Source organism: Apostichopus japonicus, chromosome 1, assembly GCF_037975245.1.
Source record: "Apostichopus japonicus isolate 1M-3 chromosome 1, ASM3797524v1, whole genome shotgun sequence".
Lineage (NCBI taxonomy): Eukaryota > Metazoa > Echinodermata > Holothuroidea > Aspidochirotida > Stichopodidae > Apostichopus > Apostichopus japonicus.
Genome location: NC_092561.1, coordinates 10,152,428 through 10,172,365, shown reverse-complemented (window position 1 = coordinate 10,172,365; position 19,938 = coordinate 10,152,428). Strand labels below are relative to the sequence as shown.

Here is a 19,938-nt window from a genome sequence, read left to right as displayed (position 1 = left end):
CACTAACTTGTCCTTTCTAGATACTTTGTAAATATCACGCAAGCACAGCGACGTCAACTGGTTCATGCCTTCGTGTGACCGATGTAAATTCGTGCGAGTTAAACTTTTTGGTTGTCATAGAATACGTTGAAATGTTTACATCAGTCTGAATTAGAGTACAGTGGTACGTGTATAAGAAAACTATAAAAGTGTGGTGCTCAAAGAGTGTGAAGATTCGCGCAAAAAGAAACGTCTAATGCCAGTAATCTGACTTAGTTTCGAATGAGGTGTAACAGAAGTGTTAGACACCACCATCGATCCCCGAAAATACACACACAGCTTGCTACCGTCGGTAATTAGACACTAGTGTACAGTCAGTACATAGAGCTGCGGTCAATACTCACAGCACAGTGTATAAACGATACAGCGACGGACATCTCAGGTCCAGCTAAATATAATAAAGTATCACATTTCTTTTCTGTTTGCATTTTGAAGAGACACGAACAAAACCTAACTTGCAAGCAACAAAGAGTTAACTTTTTCAGATGGCCGCACGCGGTTTGGGGCGAGTCTTCAATGCCTTTAATGAGCTTAAGTGGAATAATAAAACAGAAAGCAAGACAGTACCAAATTTATATCTCCATTGCTTTAATGCAGAGACGGATTGGTCTACCAGTTCGAAACCGGTGCGCCATTCGGTCCGAGGCGCCGAAGCCACCTTTACCCTTCTGGTCGTGAAAGCCATAGCTTCGTCAGTTGTGTCAAAAGGACTGCTTGGTTTAAGATGAACGAGCGCCATCGGATTGCCACCGCACCTGCGAAAATGGCAATTCAAAAAGTTATGAGGGCTCAGGAATTCTTCTAGGAGGAAAGGGTTCGATAAGTGGTAAAATTAGGAGCCGTGCTATTAGAAGACAGGAACTAAGTATTTATTCTTATTCTTATTTATTTTTAAAAGAAATTGCATAGATGTCTGAGTTTATGATTTCCATATTTCCAAAACAGAACCCAAAACAAATTGAAAAAAATAATCATTTTATTAATACCTTGATTACCTTTATACCTTTATAAATTCAAGTACACAGACACTATAGTATCTTAATCTTAACTTTGTTTTTCTTGCTTCCTACATAAACTATATATAGTGACACATTGTATACTCTTTAGTTATGCACAAAGAAGTAAGTTTGTTGTAAGAGTTTTAACCAGTATTATTTCCCAAATCGGATCTGTATATTATCAGGAATCGCCGCCGGTTTTAGGCACCGAGACCTTGCTGGTGCAGGTTCTAATATTCTCTGTGTTCCGACTGATCCTGAATTTAATCTGACTTACCACTTTACTAAGGTTTCCACTTACATGACGTTTCATGTGCAGTTTGCAAAGCCACTGGCCGAATCTCCCACCTTATGGTCGCAGGGAAGCAAATATGCCCCTCTGATGAGTGGAACCTAGAATATGAAAGCTACTTGATGGCTGAACGGTCCCATGGTGTCCACCGCAAGTCTCAGTTATTGTGTATGGATAAGAACTCCCAACCCGTGGCAGTATCTGAAGGTGCCGCTAGCGTTAATAGTGGTCGACTTTCAGTGGTAGAGGCGAGGTGCTCTCGCAGTGGAGGGGGTCTACCGTGCGAAACGTACACCAATGGAAATGAACGTACCTGTGCAGTTTGCCCACTCTAGTGAAACATGGACTAGCTAGTTACTTTTAGATTGGGGCCTAAAACTCACATGAGTTTATAGGCGATCACTGAAATAACAAATGAATGTAAACGTTTAAGTTGTCTTACAATGATCATTATAAGTAAAGAGTCAGAGTCGCCCTTGTCAAATATATGTATATTATGTAACTCTTCAAATTTTAATTTGAAATTTTATTTAACATTCCACTTAAGTAATCATTAAAATCACGTACCTGACCAAGTGGAGGTCTATATATAATTCCAGCTAGGATAGGGGTGCTATAATTCCTCCTGTTTTAAAGCTTTAATCTCAATAAATACGCTTTCTATTACCGTTTGAAAACTGAAATATCATTTCGTCTAACAAAACTGAGCTTGTTTGAATCACATATGCTCACTCCACCCCTCTTTTCGTAGTCCTATAATTATCTATATAAGTATACAATCCTGTAAACAATGTACGAGTGATGAGATGTTGTCGCCAAGCCAAGACACACTGTAGCCAATCACAGTTTAAGTGTAGAAAAGGAAATCTATAAATGACTCTAGGTTCTTATTTATGCTACGGCTTATTTGCATGAAAAATGGGAAAGGAGGGTCCCCTTGTGGGGATTTAATTAAACGTATCGCTATCATAGTATTTACAGTTTACACTAGGGGTATCTAGCTCGTGTAGGTAGGGTATTCCAAGGATAATGTGTGCCAGTCCTATACTGCAATTCTCTCTTTGAAGTACTAGACATTCTAGGTTATATAATAGTTGTAGGCTATCTGAACAAGAGTTGCGTTTTTAATCCGATCATGAGGAACCCACAAACTAAGAAAAATTAAAATTAGGACAATGAAGCATTACAGACGTTATATTATAACAAAGGTGATATGCACGCAAATAAATTAATTGGTTCATTATAAATTCACACTTAGGGCCAAAAGAGTACAAGGACACAAGCACAACCAAAGAGAAAACATCATATCAGACAGGAAAAAGAGACCTCTGTTAATCACAGGAAAATAGTTTCACATGCGCTGTAGATCAAGTGGACCCTAGATTCTCTTCGTGTAGTCTGCACCATTCTTGGATATGAAGACTACGATTTTGCCGTCTCCGGGACCATGCTGATTTTAGTAGCGGGTGGGCTTTGGATGCTTTTAATAGTTCCTGGTTGGGTCGGGGTGAGGTCCTCTCTGATAACAATATGGGTACCTTTTAGTTTGCGTAGGTTCCTTATCACACGGCTTCTGGTTTCGTAGCTGCAAAATTTTGCAATGATTGCCCTCTATTTATTTTGGCTCAGTCTTCCTTGCACAATGAGAGCGATCAATATCAGCTGGTTGGAGCTTCAGTCCTAGATATTTGGATACAGTATCTATCACTATGTTGTCAGTGTTCTCGCTTGGGTTTTCTTCGATCCCAAAGATACGCAAGCAGTTTCTTCTTGATTACTGCTCTTGTTGGTTGAATTCTTTTAGATCCCGATCACACTTTTCCTCCGGGGGGGGGGGGGAGGCGATGTTGTCCTGGATTTGTTTTCTTTCTTTTGCTGATGCTTCCATCGCTACCTCAATGCTGTGAATTTGTCCAGAATTGTTTTTGACTCTTCCAAGAAATTCCTCTATTTTCTTATCCTTGGCTCGGTCGAGTCAAGCCTTCAATTTCTGTTCAAAGTCTTGGCTATTAAAGACTTCTTGTATTACCATTGTGACTATTTCCATGGTCTCTTTTGTTTGCGATTGACGGACAGCACCGGTATTCATTATTGTAGGTCAGTTAAAAATGGACCCTCGGCTGTAAAAGTGGACACTGCTTCGGTGATGTTAGCTTAGGCCTCGTTAGGATATGAGTACTAAAATGGAGCTAGGTGGTATGACTTTGTCAAGAAAAATCTCGTAATGACGGAAGAAATGCACAAAAGTTTCTGTGTGAAAGTGAGACTGCAATGTCTTTAATAGTCACGTCTGTCAAAGTTGTCACAGAGGGAATTACATAGCAGGACAATTCGCCCTCATTCGCACTAATTCGGTTCAGTGATATGGTTTAGTGATACGTAGAGTGTACATATGACATGAGTGCTATAATACGACCTATTTATTTAGTACTTGTCTTTACGTCATTCTTATTTAAATCCCAAACGAACTCTAAATGCCGTATTTGAATGAAATATTATTTAAGTCGGTATACGTGAAAAGACAATCATTACAAAGTGGAGGCTCTAAAATTAGACATCGAAAACATCCCCTCACCCACCTCATCCCCTCGGCATCCCAGGTAAGGTGTAAGCAGTATGCGTTCACCATTGTGCAATTCTTTTCTTTGAATCCAGTACCCTGGCAACCCCTTTACCTATGTCAGATATTGCGTAGATAGTTACGATCATCTCCGAAACTAACATGAAGATAAATAAGTTTTGTTGGTTTATAGTCCAATGTCAAGAAAGTTGTAACCGTAATATATAGATGCTATGTTACTGATGATATACCATAGTTTATCATGCTAAAATATACAATGTAGGCCTAGTACGCATATAGCATTGTTAAAACTGAAAAAAAATACATGCTAAAATATACAAGGTAGGCCTAGTACGCATAGAGCATTGTTAAAACTGAAAAAGTACATGTTGCATATACATGTAAGATGATAGTGCAAATGAAATATATCCGGCATCCTCATGTTTCATGAAGTTGTTTGTCTAATGGTTTTTTTTTTAAGTCTGATTATTTGTTTTTGCTATGAAATACTTTGGTGGTGTAAGATTTCATTACAAATGAAATTGATCTGGCATCATCATGTTTTATGGACTTGTTTTTCTAATATGTTTTCTATTTGTGATTCTTTTTTTTTTGCAACAAGATACCAGCAAAATGCTAAAGGATCCCCAACTATTATTCAATATTTGGGTAAACATCAAAAGAGGAGTTTAGAAGCCCTTCCATAGCCAAGCCATGCCAAGATGAAACCTTCTTACTTCGTGCTAGCTGTGTGTCTCCTGGTGTATGTGGACTTAGCAAAGTCCCATACCTTGGACAAGCAAAAAGTAAGTACGCAACTAAATCAAGAAATTCGCGTTTATTAATTTATAAATTTAAGGTGGTAATGAAAAATATTGTTGGCATGCTTTTTTTCTTTTCCATGGGGTTAGTAGAGGTGAGAAGGAGGCTGCTTTCAGTGTTTCACGATCGACTAATTTTGTAACTATATTTTCACGATCATTGGGTGAAGTGTGTTTGTGTAACACAGTTCGGATGATCTACAAGCAAGACACGCTATATGTATTAATATTAAGGTTAATTCATTTGGCATGTGACAGCCAGATCAAATCTTTCCTCGTCACTTTCTTTGAAAATCGACTATATGAAAGGCTAGTTATTATCGAAAAGTTTTCGAAATTTACCAATATATATACCTGTGTCTAAATTTAAAGCTTTACTTAAAACTAATATTTATATATTGTTTTCATCCAGTTATACTCTGTCATCTTTTCTCTGCGTAACGAGACTTTAAAGCATATTCTGTTGGCTGTAGTTGATGCTTACCAAAATTGCTGAAAATTATCCGAATCATTAGGCGGAAGTCACATCCTTGTTGCATTTGGTATTAGCAAGATACGATTTTTTTTTTCAAATTTTGCGATATTTTGTCACGGCATCTAGCAATAACAGAACGGATAAATATGCATGATTTTTCTTTATAATTTGATAATCATTTATCAACAGAGGTAAAGAATTTTTCTACAAAAAGGATCAATTTTATGAAATTCTAATTACAGAGAACTTTGGCAGCTATACTCAAACATTTCAGATGTATCAAGTTTCAATTGATACATCCAACAGAAGTTGACAATAGAATAAGGAAAGCTTTTGAAGATCATTTGCCCAGATAACATCACATTTGTACCCTTTTCAATTTGCGTACTTCAAAAACTGCCCTTTTTGTTATGTAAAACGTGCCGTTTGTTGAAATATTGAACACAACGGCAAAAGAAAAGACAACCTGCTATTGAAAATTGAGACTATAACTGAGCCGTGATGTACTGGTACCCTCCTTCAGTTGTTCGGTCGGCATAGCGAAGCTCTCCCAGTCTGAATTTTGTTGATACGACAAATATATACAGTGTTGTTTACCAACAATTTTACCAAAGGCACTCCCGGTATTAATTTAGATATATCCTAGTTTAGTACTTAAATGACCTATATCGACACTTAACTACCTATTAATGTACAGACTTTCTCTATGGTATTAGATGATTTGAAGCACCAAGGTGTCCCATATCTTTTCACAAGCTTGTAATGTATCAAGTATGCCTATAGTATTGTCAATTACATTCTTACAAAGGTCGCTAACATGACAACAGGTGCAAGTACATCTGGCTGTATATTGCCTTATACTTTGGTAGCATTACGCATTTAACAGACCTTTGTTGAAAGGTCTACGGACACCTATGAACATCATTGTCCTTATCCATATAACAGGCATTAGTCATTATGAAAATAGCTGCAACTCCCATCTAAATCCATCAAAGATTGACTATTTTACAAGTCTTTTCTCGTTTCTAGTTTTATTTATGAATACAAATAAGCTAATTATGCAAACTGATGATGTATAGGGAGTGACTGTCCAACTGTCTGTTATGCTATCCCTTTGTTTTCACAACCTTCGTTTCATGGACACTGAACACAGGTTTATGCAAGTACAGCTGCCTGTGGTTTGCTTAATACTATGGTAGCAATACGTATTTCACAAACCTTTGTTACAAGTACAAATCACATTGGGAAGGTGTAGATTATTTATCTAAACAGCATCGCTTCTCTGACTTTTCGCTAAGATCATTGTGTAGCATTATGTTCCCCTTACAGGGGAACCGTGACCTGACGATGATCACACAGTAACAGCCGCGGTGTAAAGGGGACTGGGGTTGAGAGTGGATCAGTTGTTCGGTTGTTTAATGTTCGTGTCCATGTTCTTTCTGAGGTGACTTTTCTCAAAAAGTACACCTTAACAGCATGCGTTTGCAAAACATATGAATGTAAACCTATCGATATATCACCAGGACGTATTTCAGATCAAGTCAGTGTGATCTCCAATGCATGAAAGTACGAGCAAGTGGATGAAACATGAAAAGTTACAAAGCGATTACAACGTTTACGCAGTAATACCATACATGTATATACTACCCTGACACTCTCATGGTATAATGTATACCGTCACTGGCCCGTAAAGATATGTTCCCTGTATATCCTGCATGACATTCAAAGCCATATTGGCTATCTTTCAGCTGTTCAGTTCATTTTCTATACCTTTCTTTCATTGTTATACCATTCCATTTGATGTTGTCTAAATGTTTCTGGCAAAATCAGAGTGAATGATTTCACAACAGCAAAATTTTTTTTTTTGTGTTTCATTGTAATGTTTAACTCATTTATGTGCCCTCGAACTAATAAACTATCAGTCTGTTAGAAAAGCTGAAAAGCGCGAGATTGATGTTATATTACATTTTAAGTAACGTGGTATAGATCAAGTTTACATGATAGTTTACATGGATAATCCGGTGGCAAAATTATATAACTTTTAAAGATAAAATATTTCTCGCTGTTATCTAGAACTCCTATCCCGATATCGTGTTGCTAAATCGATCGACCCGCGGAATGTTTGTACCCTATTTTGACATTATTCCAGGAAAATCACAATAGGAGGTATGTGATGTCATCATGGTGTTCTTCAAAAGCTTTACGTTTGCATTGTCATAATCTTGTTGATATATCTTTCATATGTGATACATATAGAAAGTGTACTTAGCTGTGAATTTTATCAAAATGCAATTTTTCTCTTGAGAAATGTATTACTTTCCTTAATGACTAAGTGACTTAAACTTTGTAAAGAAATGAAGAAAAAAAAATGCTGTGATAAATTCATTCACTCGGCTGTTGTCAGAAACAGTTAGACAATATCACCAAATTGAAGGGAAAAAAATCGTGTTTTCTCAACACAAAATGCTACGAGGACTTTTGTTTGGATCAGATGCAGTAAATTCTCAGGATTTGTTAAACCATCAACCTTAGCCACCAGTATTAATTGTTGACAGTAGTAGGTGGTTTGGTCATTCAGTACATTTTGATATCGAATAAAGATTGTAGTATGCTGTATATACTTCAGTCCCACAATTTTAAAAAGTTCTTCAGTATAATGCTCTTGTCCTTTGCAGCGTACATCACCCGTATCCGATGACAGCCTGCCGTCAAATGGTGGTAAGTACCTATCAGACTTGGAATGAATCTGTATTAATATTCACATCATAACATGGTTGCCATGTAGTTGTACTCACCTTCATGGGTTTGTAATCGTAGGCTACTCTAGGCATGTTGGAAACCTGGTTTATTTATAAGGGCAATATTTAAGTACTTATACTGGGTGACATCCATATGTTCCGACGTCTATATGTTCCGACGTCTCTATATTCCGACGTCTCTATATTCCGACGTCACTATGTTCCGACGTCTCTATGTTCCGACGTCTCTATGTTCCGACAAAAAAAATCGAAGCAATTTTTTTATCCAAAAATTATGTCTTGAAAAAAGAAAAAAATTTGACCCAAAAGTTGACCATTTCAAAACCAAGTAAGGAAATGATGGGGGGGGGGGGGGTGGGGGGAGGGATGCCAGTCGGGGTAATTGGTTACTTGGCGCCACCACCCATGAAATCGTGCAGACGCTACTGGGCGGGAACCTGGAAATTGTTAGGGTCCTAATTAGTTTCGGACCATAATTTTTAGGGCTGTGCTTTAGGTTTATAGTCTTGTATCATGGTCGTCGATGAATGTACCTTTTGATTTTCCTTTATATAACTCCTTTAGTGCAACTTCATATACTGAAACATTTTACTGGCTTTTCTCTTACCGTATGCATGTACCTTTTAATTTTCATGTTTATATCTTTGTCGTGCAAATATATCAAAATACTCTCCAAAAAATCGCGCCGCACCGCTTGCAGTATTCTTTTTTGTTCCCAAAGTTTGGGGGGGGGGGGGGATTCTGGTCCCAAAAAATCTGGTCCAAAAAATGTTGGTCACAAAAATACTGGGATCTGAAAACTTGTTTTCTTGGTACAAACGATTGTTTGGATAATAAAAAAATTGTCCCAAATTATTTCTTTCTGTCGGAACATAGAGACGTCGAAAGAGAGAAACGTTGGAACAAAGAGATGTAACCCTTATCAGGCGCGTATCCAGGATTTTCTAACCCGGGGGGCGCGAATTACTATCTAAGCGGAGCGCCACCATCGGTTGGCGCGCAGCGTACAAGAAAATTTCTGGTTTTGATACCCCCCCAGATCACCGGAAACGGCACTTCTCGGGCTTGAAATGACCAACCAGATGTACACTTTTGGCCTGAGAACCAAGTATTTCCTAATAGTTTTTTTTTCCATCCAAAACCTTTTTGAAGATTGACCACCCGGCACACGTCATGTTCGACCTGATCGCATGTCCTGTGGGTCTTTGCTTTTGTAGGTGATTCTACGTCGCGGCCCACAATACCACTCAGCCCCACTTTTCAAGGTTTTAAGCCCCAAATTTGTTCTGAATTTGAAAATTCACATTTCTCGTGAATAAACTCACTTCAAAACATACCCATAATGTTGTACAAAATTTCATCTATGGACAACCAATATAGAAAAACTACCTTCAACCCCTAACAGACCGGTCAAAATTGCACGAGTAGAGGGAAGTGTGATGCAGAATGTTGGTCAGAAATTCTCGAAAATTCAGACACAGTTAATTTATTGGTGTACAAATATTAAACCTCTTATAACGGCTATTATAAAACTTGGTTGAAGGAAATGAAAAAATAGCAGATATTTCCGAAACCGAACACTACACACATAGGCGTAGGAGGCGCGGCGGCAGTGGCGGAGCTAGGGGTATTGGTCAGGAGGGGCGAGAATGGTCTGTAGGGGCGCTTTCGACACTATCTAAGCAGAGCGCCACCACTGGTTGGCGCGTAGCGCACAGACAAATTTTGAGTAAAGATACTCCCTAGATCGCCGGAAATGACCCTTTCAGGGCCTGGCTAATTTTCAGATAAACGAAGAATAGGGTGTCATCGCCAAATTACACCAACAAAATGTGACAAATGTCAATAAGTAGATGAGAGCGCAATAAAAAAGTCAATAATCACGAATAAGTAAAAAGTGGTAAAGAGCTGAAAAAGGCGCCAGCAGTCCATTTGAGTCCGTCAGGGGGCGCATCCGCCCCCTGACCGTATGGACGCTCCGCCACTGCGCGGCGGGGGTGCAGCCCCTAATTCGCCATTACTAATGTAAAAGAAACTTTTGACATAATTGGACCTCCATGCTTTTTATACATCTACATGAGACATGTCGTTGTTTACATTAGCATCCCGCGGTATACTGCGCAATTTTAACGGACCGTACGGTACATGATGGCATGCGATGTAATAACCGATGCTTGCTTATATGATATTGACATTGACACGTTGATTATTTTTTCAGGCAAGTCGGACAGTTTTGAGGATTTTCATCCTGGAACGCCATTTTCATGCTCACTGATATGATGTGATATCTGCTGTTTGCGTTACAAATTCGAACAGGCGTGTAGCGAGGAATTTGCCAAGGGAGGGGCGAAGCCTGTAGGCAAGTTATCTAAGCATAGCGCCACCATAGGTTGGCGCGAAGCGTACAAGAAAATTTTGGCCGAAAATGCCTCCCAGATCGCTGGAAACGGCACTACCCAGGACCATTTGTTAGCGCGAAGCGTACAAGCAAATTTTGGCCGAAAATGTCTCCCAGATCGCTGGAAATGACACTTCCCAGGCCTTGTAAGTTGCATCTAAGCACTTTCTATTACTTAGCGATATCATTTAAAAAAATGACCAGCCACAGTTGGTTTCATAGCACAATTCTACACACGCGTTATGATAGACCATATATAGTATATATATATAGATCATTAGTGAGAGAGGAAAATGGAAACTTCAAAAAAATGGAGTTTTCGGTGTAAGAGGTAGGGTGAGGCACACTTTTACGAAATCATTGATCCGTCACTGGCTACCCTTCAGCGCTGTAATGATGTCACTGTTCCTCTTTCTCTTCCCGGTGTCTTCGCGTTTTTCTTTTACTGCCTCCTTTTCTCCTTTTTCTCTCTTTCATCTTTTTCTTTTCCCTTCCTTCCTTCCTCTCCTCCTCCTCCTCCTCTTTTCCCCTCTTTTTTCCTTTTTTCTTCTCTTTTTTTTCTCTCCTCCTTTTCTTACCCGGGGGGCGCGCGCCCCCAACGCCCCCCCTGGATACGCACCTGCTTATACTGTATCATGTTTCCCCACCAGTGTATTTATACTCAGGCTGAAAAGTATGGGTGTCAATGGGAATTTACTGTTGTGGATCGAGAATTGGCTCGGTAATAGGAAACAGAGGATGGCTGTTAGATGCTGTGCTTCTTCTTTGCAGGACGTTACTAGTGGGGTTCCACAAGGGCCTGGTTTGGGTCACTTGTTTTTTGCCTATATAAATGACATTGATGGAGATATTTTGTGTACAACCAAGAGGTTTGCTGATCACACCAAACTGGATGCTAAAGTTTCTTCCAAAAGCAATTCTGAGAAATTCCAAATGTATTTGGATAAGGAATGGAAAAGGATTTTTAATATTGATAAATGTAAGGTGAAGCATATAAGCAGTACATACCAAGGTATACTAACACTTTTAATGGTGAGGAGTTGCAGGAGGTCTTTGTTGGAAGAGACCTAGGTACCTATATTGACTCTTCTCTGCAACATTCTAAACAATGTTCAGATGGTGCTGAAAGAGGTAATGGGGTTTTTGGTATGATCAAGAGGTACTTCAGTTTTCTAAAAGAGGACATTGTTGTTAGGCTTTATGTGCAGTTGGTTAGGCCTCATCTGGAGAATGCTGGGAACCCATATTTTGCTAAGGATAAGGAAGTACTCAAGAAAATCCAGAGGAGGGATACTAGGATGGTTAGTTTATTAAAAGGTGTTTCTTATTATATGCGGTTACAGCTGCTGAATCTCACACACACTGTAGCTTAGGAGGTTACGTGGTGACTTGATTCAGGTTGTCAAAATTATGTATGATTTTGTCAACTTATCCTTCACTGACTTTACAGGTTTGCTTATAGTAGTTGTACCAGAGGTCATTGTCTTAAAATCCAGAAGTTAAAAAGGATTAATATTCTAATAGGGTTGTGAATGAATAGAACGATTTGCCTGAGAAAGTTGTACTTGTAAGTGGTGTGAATGGGTTTCAGAATGCTTTGGACAAGTACTTTAAGCATTTTAATCGGGTTTGATTATTTATGTATTTGGCTCTTTCTCTCCTATAGGGTCCTTGATGGGGACTCGATTGTCCCTCGTGATCCTTTTTTCTACTAAACTCAATTAAACAAATAAGCAAAGGTTAATGCACCTCATGGGATACACTTGTGCGCACGCTGTTGTATGCCTACTTGTTGTGTGGTATGTGTGGTATCTACTGGGGCATTTTGATCAGGGATTACAAAACGAAGTTGCATTTTGAAACGAAACTCTAACTAAACACATTATTGTATGAATGATGTGTATATTAATAATAAGACAACAATTAAATAAACCAGCATCCACCCGCCCCAGCACATATAATCACACAAACACGCAACCACACACAGACACACACGTCCACAAATTGACCCCAAATTAAAACAAAGCGAACCGACATAAAATAATTTTACCTTTCGCAGGTTCAACATTCATACCAGCCAACTTGCAGGCATCTTATTTTCTCGGCCAATGCGTAATGTGTCCACCAGGTGACCCAGGACCTCGAGGGGCCCCAGGGTCCCAAGGACTCCCGGGACGGGACGGTCGTGATGCCATCCTATTTAGTGAGTACACATTTTTGTTATTTATTTCATCCCCTGTGTATCGGCATTACTAAGAATGAACCTTTCACACACTTTATGCAACTGACAGTAGTTCGCGTGACGAGAAACATGGAACCGCAATCTGCAACTATAATCATACCTTTAATGGTCTACACATCGATTTGAATTTTAGCCAGTACCAGGAATCATTTTGTCTTTTTGTTCTTTTCTCACATATTTACATTCTATTCGGAGAAAGCTCTAAACTATAGGAAATTCTCTGCATGAGATTCTGTCCTTTTATTCTTCCTTGTTAAAAGAAATTATGTTCTGGTGTAAAATGTCTCGTAAATTAACACTATGCCTACTCTGTTGCTAAGTTGCTGTTGCTAAGTTTTTGCCTCAGTGTTACGCTTTCATTTCTGCCAGTATAAGATAACATTTCATCAAGATTTTATTGACCATGTAATGAAGTCTATTAGGCACATTCCACAATCTGATTTGTAGCAGCTCATCATTAATCGTTTCAAGAGACTAATCTCTTATTAGGTTTAAGTGTAAGGCATCATGAATCTAAGTATTGAGACATCCATTGATCACAACATTCCAGTAGATGTTCCTCCCTAGTTGCATACATATAATCTCGTTCAAAAGTTTACCACTAGATTAAAATATCCCGGGACAGAATATTCCGAGGGAATATTCTGTGTTGCCTCACAGTCAAGCGTCCCGTTAATTGCCTAATTACAAACAACTGTTAAATTCTTTCCGTCATTGGGGAAATTACAAGATAATTATTTTTATAACACCATGAGCCTCAGAGCCATTGCTCACATTTCTAATATAAAAGCTCCTTGATATCGTTATGATGCCATTTTCTTACTTTAAGCACATATAAGTAAATTTGTAAAAGAATAGTCCAGGCGCTGTGAGAGGGGAAGAACTCGGGAAGGGGGTGGGGGGGGGGGGGGTTGGGTGGTAGATTAGGTTAAGGGGAAAACGAACCATAGGCTCTTTATGCACAGTGGCAAGTATTTTAGGTGTTATCCATCAGCGTTTATATTACACCACTCTTAATGTTAGTCTACGTGGCCATTTAATAATATGTTACGGTTATTTATATATAGATTCAGTTGAGGGTCCGCCTCCTAAGCCACAACCACCAATCCCACCACCTCCACCTCCACCCACTGATGGTTCATTACCGGGTGCGACGTACATCAGATGGGGCAGAACAACTTGTCCTTCTTATGATAGAAAAATTTATGATGGTAAGACATCCCCTTTGGGGAAGACTTTAGGTAATGTGTTTTACATTTCTGCGTTGTTTATTTCACCGATCCGACCCCACCTCATATTCCCACACATACACCTTGAAGACCATATTCGTACAAGAGTAGGCATGTAAATGCAAGCACCGGCGAGGAATGTTGTTACGAGTTGTCAACGGCAATATTCGTATCCCCTCATTCCCCTCCCCTTCATATTCAAAAAGTGTTACTAAATACTATGATGTAATCAGTTGTAACTGGCAAGTGACAATATTCTCCTTCACGGCAGGATGGCATGACTGTTCGATTGACAATTGCTTGAATGATTGATAAGAGAGTTTGAATTAACGTAAAGAAATGTCAAAGGTCACGGGGTCAGTGAAGTTCAAGGTTCATATACTTCAAACTTGGAGGGGTATACGATGATTAATTTGTATTTAGAATTATAACATCATATTGGTCATATACCGAGCTTTTGGTATGTGATCTGACACAACATGGATTGCCAACTTGTTGTACTTGGAAATCACTAAAAGGAAACAAAAATATCTAAATATGTTACAGCTTGTGGGGTCACCCTGCAACTCCTCCTCCCCCTCTCCAAGTAAACCTCGACATGAATGTTAGATCTATTCATTCCAAACAATTTTCAAGAATAATTCGTTTTTTTTCTGTTCACACCAGTTGATTACATATTTATGCTTAAAAATCTGTAAGAGGGAACAAAACATATCAGAAATTGCTTCAGTGCCCTTCGAACCAACACGGTTTTGTCACTATAGCCAATAACAATGCTTCCCTTCAGAATAACTTCTTACAACACCGATGATACATTATCAATAGAGTCAAAGACCAATTTTTGAATTGCACTCCTTTCCCTTCGATCCCTCACATGTGAAATATATAAAAGCCTCTGTCAGTCCGGGTCACTTTAGTATCTAAAAAGCGTATATTATGGTAACATTTCTATGTCAACTGAATTTTTCCATATAGTCTGCGGAGAGGGGAAGATGGGCGGAGGGATAACATTTAGAAGTGAGATATTGAGATATAGTACTTCACTCATAATCTGGACTCGCAGGTGGCACTGGGACTCGGACATGGCTCCGATCTGCTAGACTCGACTACAGCCCTGGAAATAATATTATGACCGAAGAAATCATTATCATATTTATTATTTATTATTGTCGTCAAAATCAAAAGCTACTGAGGAGTTTATCAAATATCATTAGCGTTTGTTATATTAAATTACTGATAAAAGCGGATTTATGAGAACTGGATAACTGGGCCGCCACTCAGTTAAATAACCATGGCGAAACCATATTGTTCTTTCACGAAAAAATTACATGTCTAAGTCGGAAGGGAATTGAACCAAGTTACCTCAGTGACACAAATCCTTGGTGGTACCAACTAAGTTTGCCCTTCTACCTTTATTACTTCTAATTTTCTAATGAATAAAACAGCATCGATGTATACGTATTAATTTTCTTCCTTACAGGTGTAATGGCTTCAAGCCATTACAGTCACAAAGGATCTGGCAGTAATTTTCTCTGTCTGCCGATGCATCCCATATTGAGCCCAAAATCTGACCATCATCGCCGCTCGGATTTAGAAACCCGCGGATGGCCAAGTCCCTCTGCACGCCCTGCTGTCATCAATGCACCTATTTATGGAACGGAATACAATGAAGTTCTTCCGAATAGTCCGAACATTCTGAACTCTGAAGCACCATGTGCCGTTTGTCAGGCAACCGGACGACAGAGTCTTGTGGTGATTCCGGGATCTGTTGAGTGCTTTGGTGAAGGTGGGTGCTTCTCCCTCCCCCTTTCTCGGTCTTTTCCATTGTTTTCGTGAAGTATATTTAGAAGCCAGCAATGGCCACAATAAGTGTCTTTTATATGGATTATTGGAAATCTATGTCGCAGTTTCGTCTACCTTCCAGAAAATACTTAATATGTTCGATAATTTCCCATACTTGTTTTGACTTCTTTACAAGGATTATTGATTTTGGTAGGAAGGCCTGTGATGGATAACATGCTCTTTTTCTCTTTGTACTTTGCATTGCCATTGTGCTTATTATTCTTTAAACTTGTACATGTTTTCCTTTTGTTGTTTCATTTGTCCTTGTCCGCATGTCCCTGCCTGTATTTTCTCTTACAAGTGTCCATGTTATCACCGATTACTTGCTCATGTCATTGTTATTGGCTTAATACGTGTTATTGACTATACCCATATTATTGAGCATGCACTTGTTATTGAACATGTCCTTGTTATTGAACTTGTCCTTATTAATGAGCATGTACTTGTTGCTGACCATGTACTTGATATTGACCATTTACTTGATATTGACCATTTACTTGGTATTGACCATGTACGTGTTATAGACCGTTTACTTGTTACTGACCATGCACTTGTTATTGACCATGTATTTGTTATTGACCATGTACTTATTATTGATCAAGTACTTGTTATTGAACATGTGCTTGTTATTGACCATATATTGTTATTGACCGTGTAAAGGTTATTGACCATGTATTTGTAATTGACAGTGTATTTGTTATTGGCCGTGTACCTGTTATTGACCATGTCCTTTTTATTGACCGTGTACTTGTTATTGACCACGTACTTGTTATTGACCGTGTACTTGTTATTGACGGTGTACTCGTTATTGAGCGCGTTCTTCTTATTGACCATTTACTTGTTATTGTCCATGTAGCCTACTTGTTATTGACAATGTCATTGCTGTTGACCATGCAATTTTTATTGACCATGTACTTATGTATTGATCATGTACTTGTTTATTGACCATGTACTTGATATTGACGATGTCCTTGGTATTGACTATGTCCTTGTTATTGAGCATGTACTTGTTATTGACCGTGTACTTGTTATTGACCATGTATGTTGATTGACTGTGTCCTTTTTATTGACCATATCCTTGTTATTGATCATGCCCTTGTTTTTTGTATGTCTTTGCTCTAGCTTGCCTGCATGACTACAAAGGTTACGATTTCATCGAAACCAAAACTGACTGTGGTAACTGAGGTCAAATGTACTATTGAACGCTTATAAATGTAAAAATTCTTCACCACTCGACCAATATTCACGAACTTTATACCGTGATAAAATGCACCGTGATAACGACTTGTGCTTTGAACACCTCCAGAACCAAATTTTCAGAGGTCACAGGAATGGCGCCAAATGTTGACTAGACGTGCATTTTCTTAACATGATATTTTCGTATTGATTTGTAGGGTGGACTCTTGAGTATCGGGGATACATGATGTCATCTCTCTATACTGCTTACAAATCTGAATTCGTTTGCGTCGATGACCACGCAGAGGGAATTCATCGTAGCGGAGCGAACAATGATGAGTCGACAATTGTTCCAGTACACGTTAAATGTAGTGCAAGCGGTGGAGGTCTCCCGTGTGCTCCTTACGCTGATGGCCAAGACTTACCTTGCGTTGTGTGTACCCAGTAATGAAACACTGGCATTTACCACCGTACAAAACGAACACGACAAATTTATGACTACATAATTGATATTTCATTGAAATCCAATGTTCATTTTTTCTTTCTTACCCATAGACCAGGGTTGTCCAACCTACGGCCCGCGGGCCAGAGTCCGGCCCGCCGCAGGGTTGCGTCCGGCCCGCCAAAGATGCTCTAAGGTGCGAAAATTTTGTGAGCAGATTTATTGATAACAATTTGAAGCTATATAATCAATCATTCGAACCTTCTGGGTCCAACAAACTGCATACAGGTCAGTTTGTGTGACACTCTCAGCGGGGGGGGGGGGGGGGGGCTGGACTTTATTCATCTGTTTTATCAGGAAGGAAAATAAATCAGTGCACGCAGTGCTCACATTCTGTTGCCTTGGGCTTCGGGCAAAAATCGAGCGTAGGGTTCATGCGGCCCCCTCCTTCATCATAATCATTCCATGTGGCCCTCCTCTGCAAAAGGTTGGACAACCCTGCTATAGACGAATTAGCATTTAACAGTGATTGCGTATCACTGCGGCAAAACCAGTGATAGATGGTTAGGTAAATTACACGATGGATTTCGAGAAATAAGAGCGACAAAGTGAGCTTCATATGGGTTCACTTATTAACTAAAATAAATGTTTGTTGTTTTCTTTGGAAATGAAAGTGCAATCAGATAAGCTAGCACACATGTAGTGGAATGTAGTAGAACATGCATTTCCATTCGGTGAAGGGCTCATATTTAACTATACTAATGAATAAAGAACGTAGCATGAAATTTGTCTCCTCTAGCTTTTCTGAAACCGACGACGGTGACTGTCTGAGGACGGTTTGAAGAAAAAAAAAGCAACAGGAGCAGCGACTGGTTTACAATTATGGCTACGATACTCGCAGGCATAAGAGATAATTTCTGATTGTGTACACCGTTCGGCTGGGAGTGTATGCAGAGAGAAAGAGTGTTCTGCGAAACCCTAGGAAGCGTCATCATTTGCAAACAGTTCTTATTCTCAAGTTTTATGTGTAAGGAATTACGTGTTAGAAACAGGTAACGATCTTAAACTTGTCTGCAGTGTATCCCTTACCCCTAGAATAGTCGGGAGTGGGAGGGGAGGGGCATGGGCGAACTCCCGGGCAGATGCTCAAGCGTTTCTTGTTCTCCCGCAGCCATTTTATAGCCCCCAAAACACATGTTAGAAAGATGGAATTAAATTCCTCTAAAATTGATTTTAATCCATGGTGAAAGGTCCAGGGTCGGTTTCAATCGCAGCCTTTGCAGATACTCCTGTTTCTTGTTGCGATTATACAGCGCAAAAGTACATGTCAAAAGAATGAATTAGATTTCTATGGAAAGTATTTCAAAGTCGCCGCCGTGGTTCATGGGGCAACACTCCCAGAAGCTGTAGCATTTTGAGATATTTCGTTTTTTTCTCGTAGCGATTTTCGAAGCACAAAAATATATATTATTTGTTATTGTCTTTTCGTAGCAAATTATTGAGGGTTAACCCTTATACCTCTGACCTGATTTCCTACACTTCTCATACCATGTTCAAATCATATCGATTTGTTACCAACTCACCACTCATGTACTCCGCTGTTGCTTTGATCCGTTTCAAGCTGACCCTAATAAGGGATATGTACACGTAAGAGGAAGCAGAGAGGATAACGACTTTTGTATTGATTTTTAGTCTATCATTTTGACTTTCATAGGTGTGAAACCTCGCTGACTTCGGTTCCGACTTTTGACCGACTTGGTATCAATTATGGATTTGCACAGAGGTGTTCCCCCCACCACCACCTACAAACCCGAATGTATGCCCTTGGGCGGGTGGGACAGTGTTATTAGCTAGAGTAGAAGCCAGCTGAAAAGGGGTAGGCGTCCCCAGTATAACTCAAAGGGAAAAGGGTAGGCCGGGTAATTCACGGACGCTGTCCCATTTCATGTATTTCCTGTACTTTACTAAAGAGTTTTTCCCCCCAAAAAATTACTGAAGTGTAAATTCATGACATTCAGTTGCCGTATGCTGAACTCCCTTTATTGATAGTCTCAGTTGTGACATTCATTTAATCCTCCCACAGCCCTATCTCTTTCATCTTATTACCTCCCTCTCTTTTCTGTCTAATTTTGCTATTTTTCATAGTTCTATTGTACAAATATCAGTGGCGGACTGGCCACACGGGCTTTTGGGCATTGCCCGGTGGGCCGGTGGCTCGGTGGGCTGGGGAGCCTGGTAGATATTACAGCCCATTTTCACAGTAGTTAAAAGAACACAGACGGGCTGTGTAGAAATATATTTTTAACTGTGGGAATCAGCTCATGAAATCACCATGTTAGTTAGTCTGTTGGTTCGTAACAAAAGAACGTGCTATTAGCAACCCGTCCGTGCTAATGGATTTTATTTAGGGTTTTTTCAAGCATGTTGTCACAAAATGCTTGAAACCCTAAATAAAATCCAGTCTAAAACATATATTTTTGTCTATTTTTATTTACGTTTTTTCTATCCTCAGTTTAATCAAGTGTTGCTTCTGGAAAATTATTTTTGGGTCATTTTTAAAGGATTATTGTTACCTACAAAATTGAGAAATATAGCACCATTTTGTATCTTAACTTCAAAAAACTGTCAACCCCCCTTAGACCCCTCCCCCAGGACGGCGATCACT

The 19,938-nt window shown here is 39.4% G+C and overlaps 1 protein-coding gene across 1 annotated transcript; it reads left to right on the top strand.

The window, feature by feature from the left end:
- The first annotated feature begins 4,547 nt into the window (after positions 1-4,547).
- On the top strand, positions 4,548-18,058 carry LOC139967069 (uncharacterized). Its single transcript, XM_071970754.1, has 6 exons — positions 4,548-4,695; positions 7,861-7,903; positions 12,402-12,545; positions 13,652-13,795; positions 15,294-15,599; positions 17,050-18,058. Exons 1-6 carry the CDS (start codon positions 4,612-4,614, stop codon positions 17,277-17,279), a joined length of 951 nt encoding a protein of 316 aa, XP_071826855.1. The 5' UTR covers positions 4,548-4,611; the 3' UTR covers positions 17,280-18,058.
- The last annotated feature ends 1,880 nt before the right edge of the window (positions 18,059-19,938 follow it).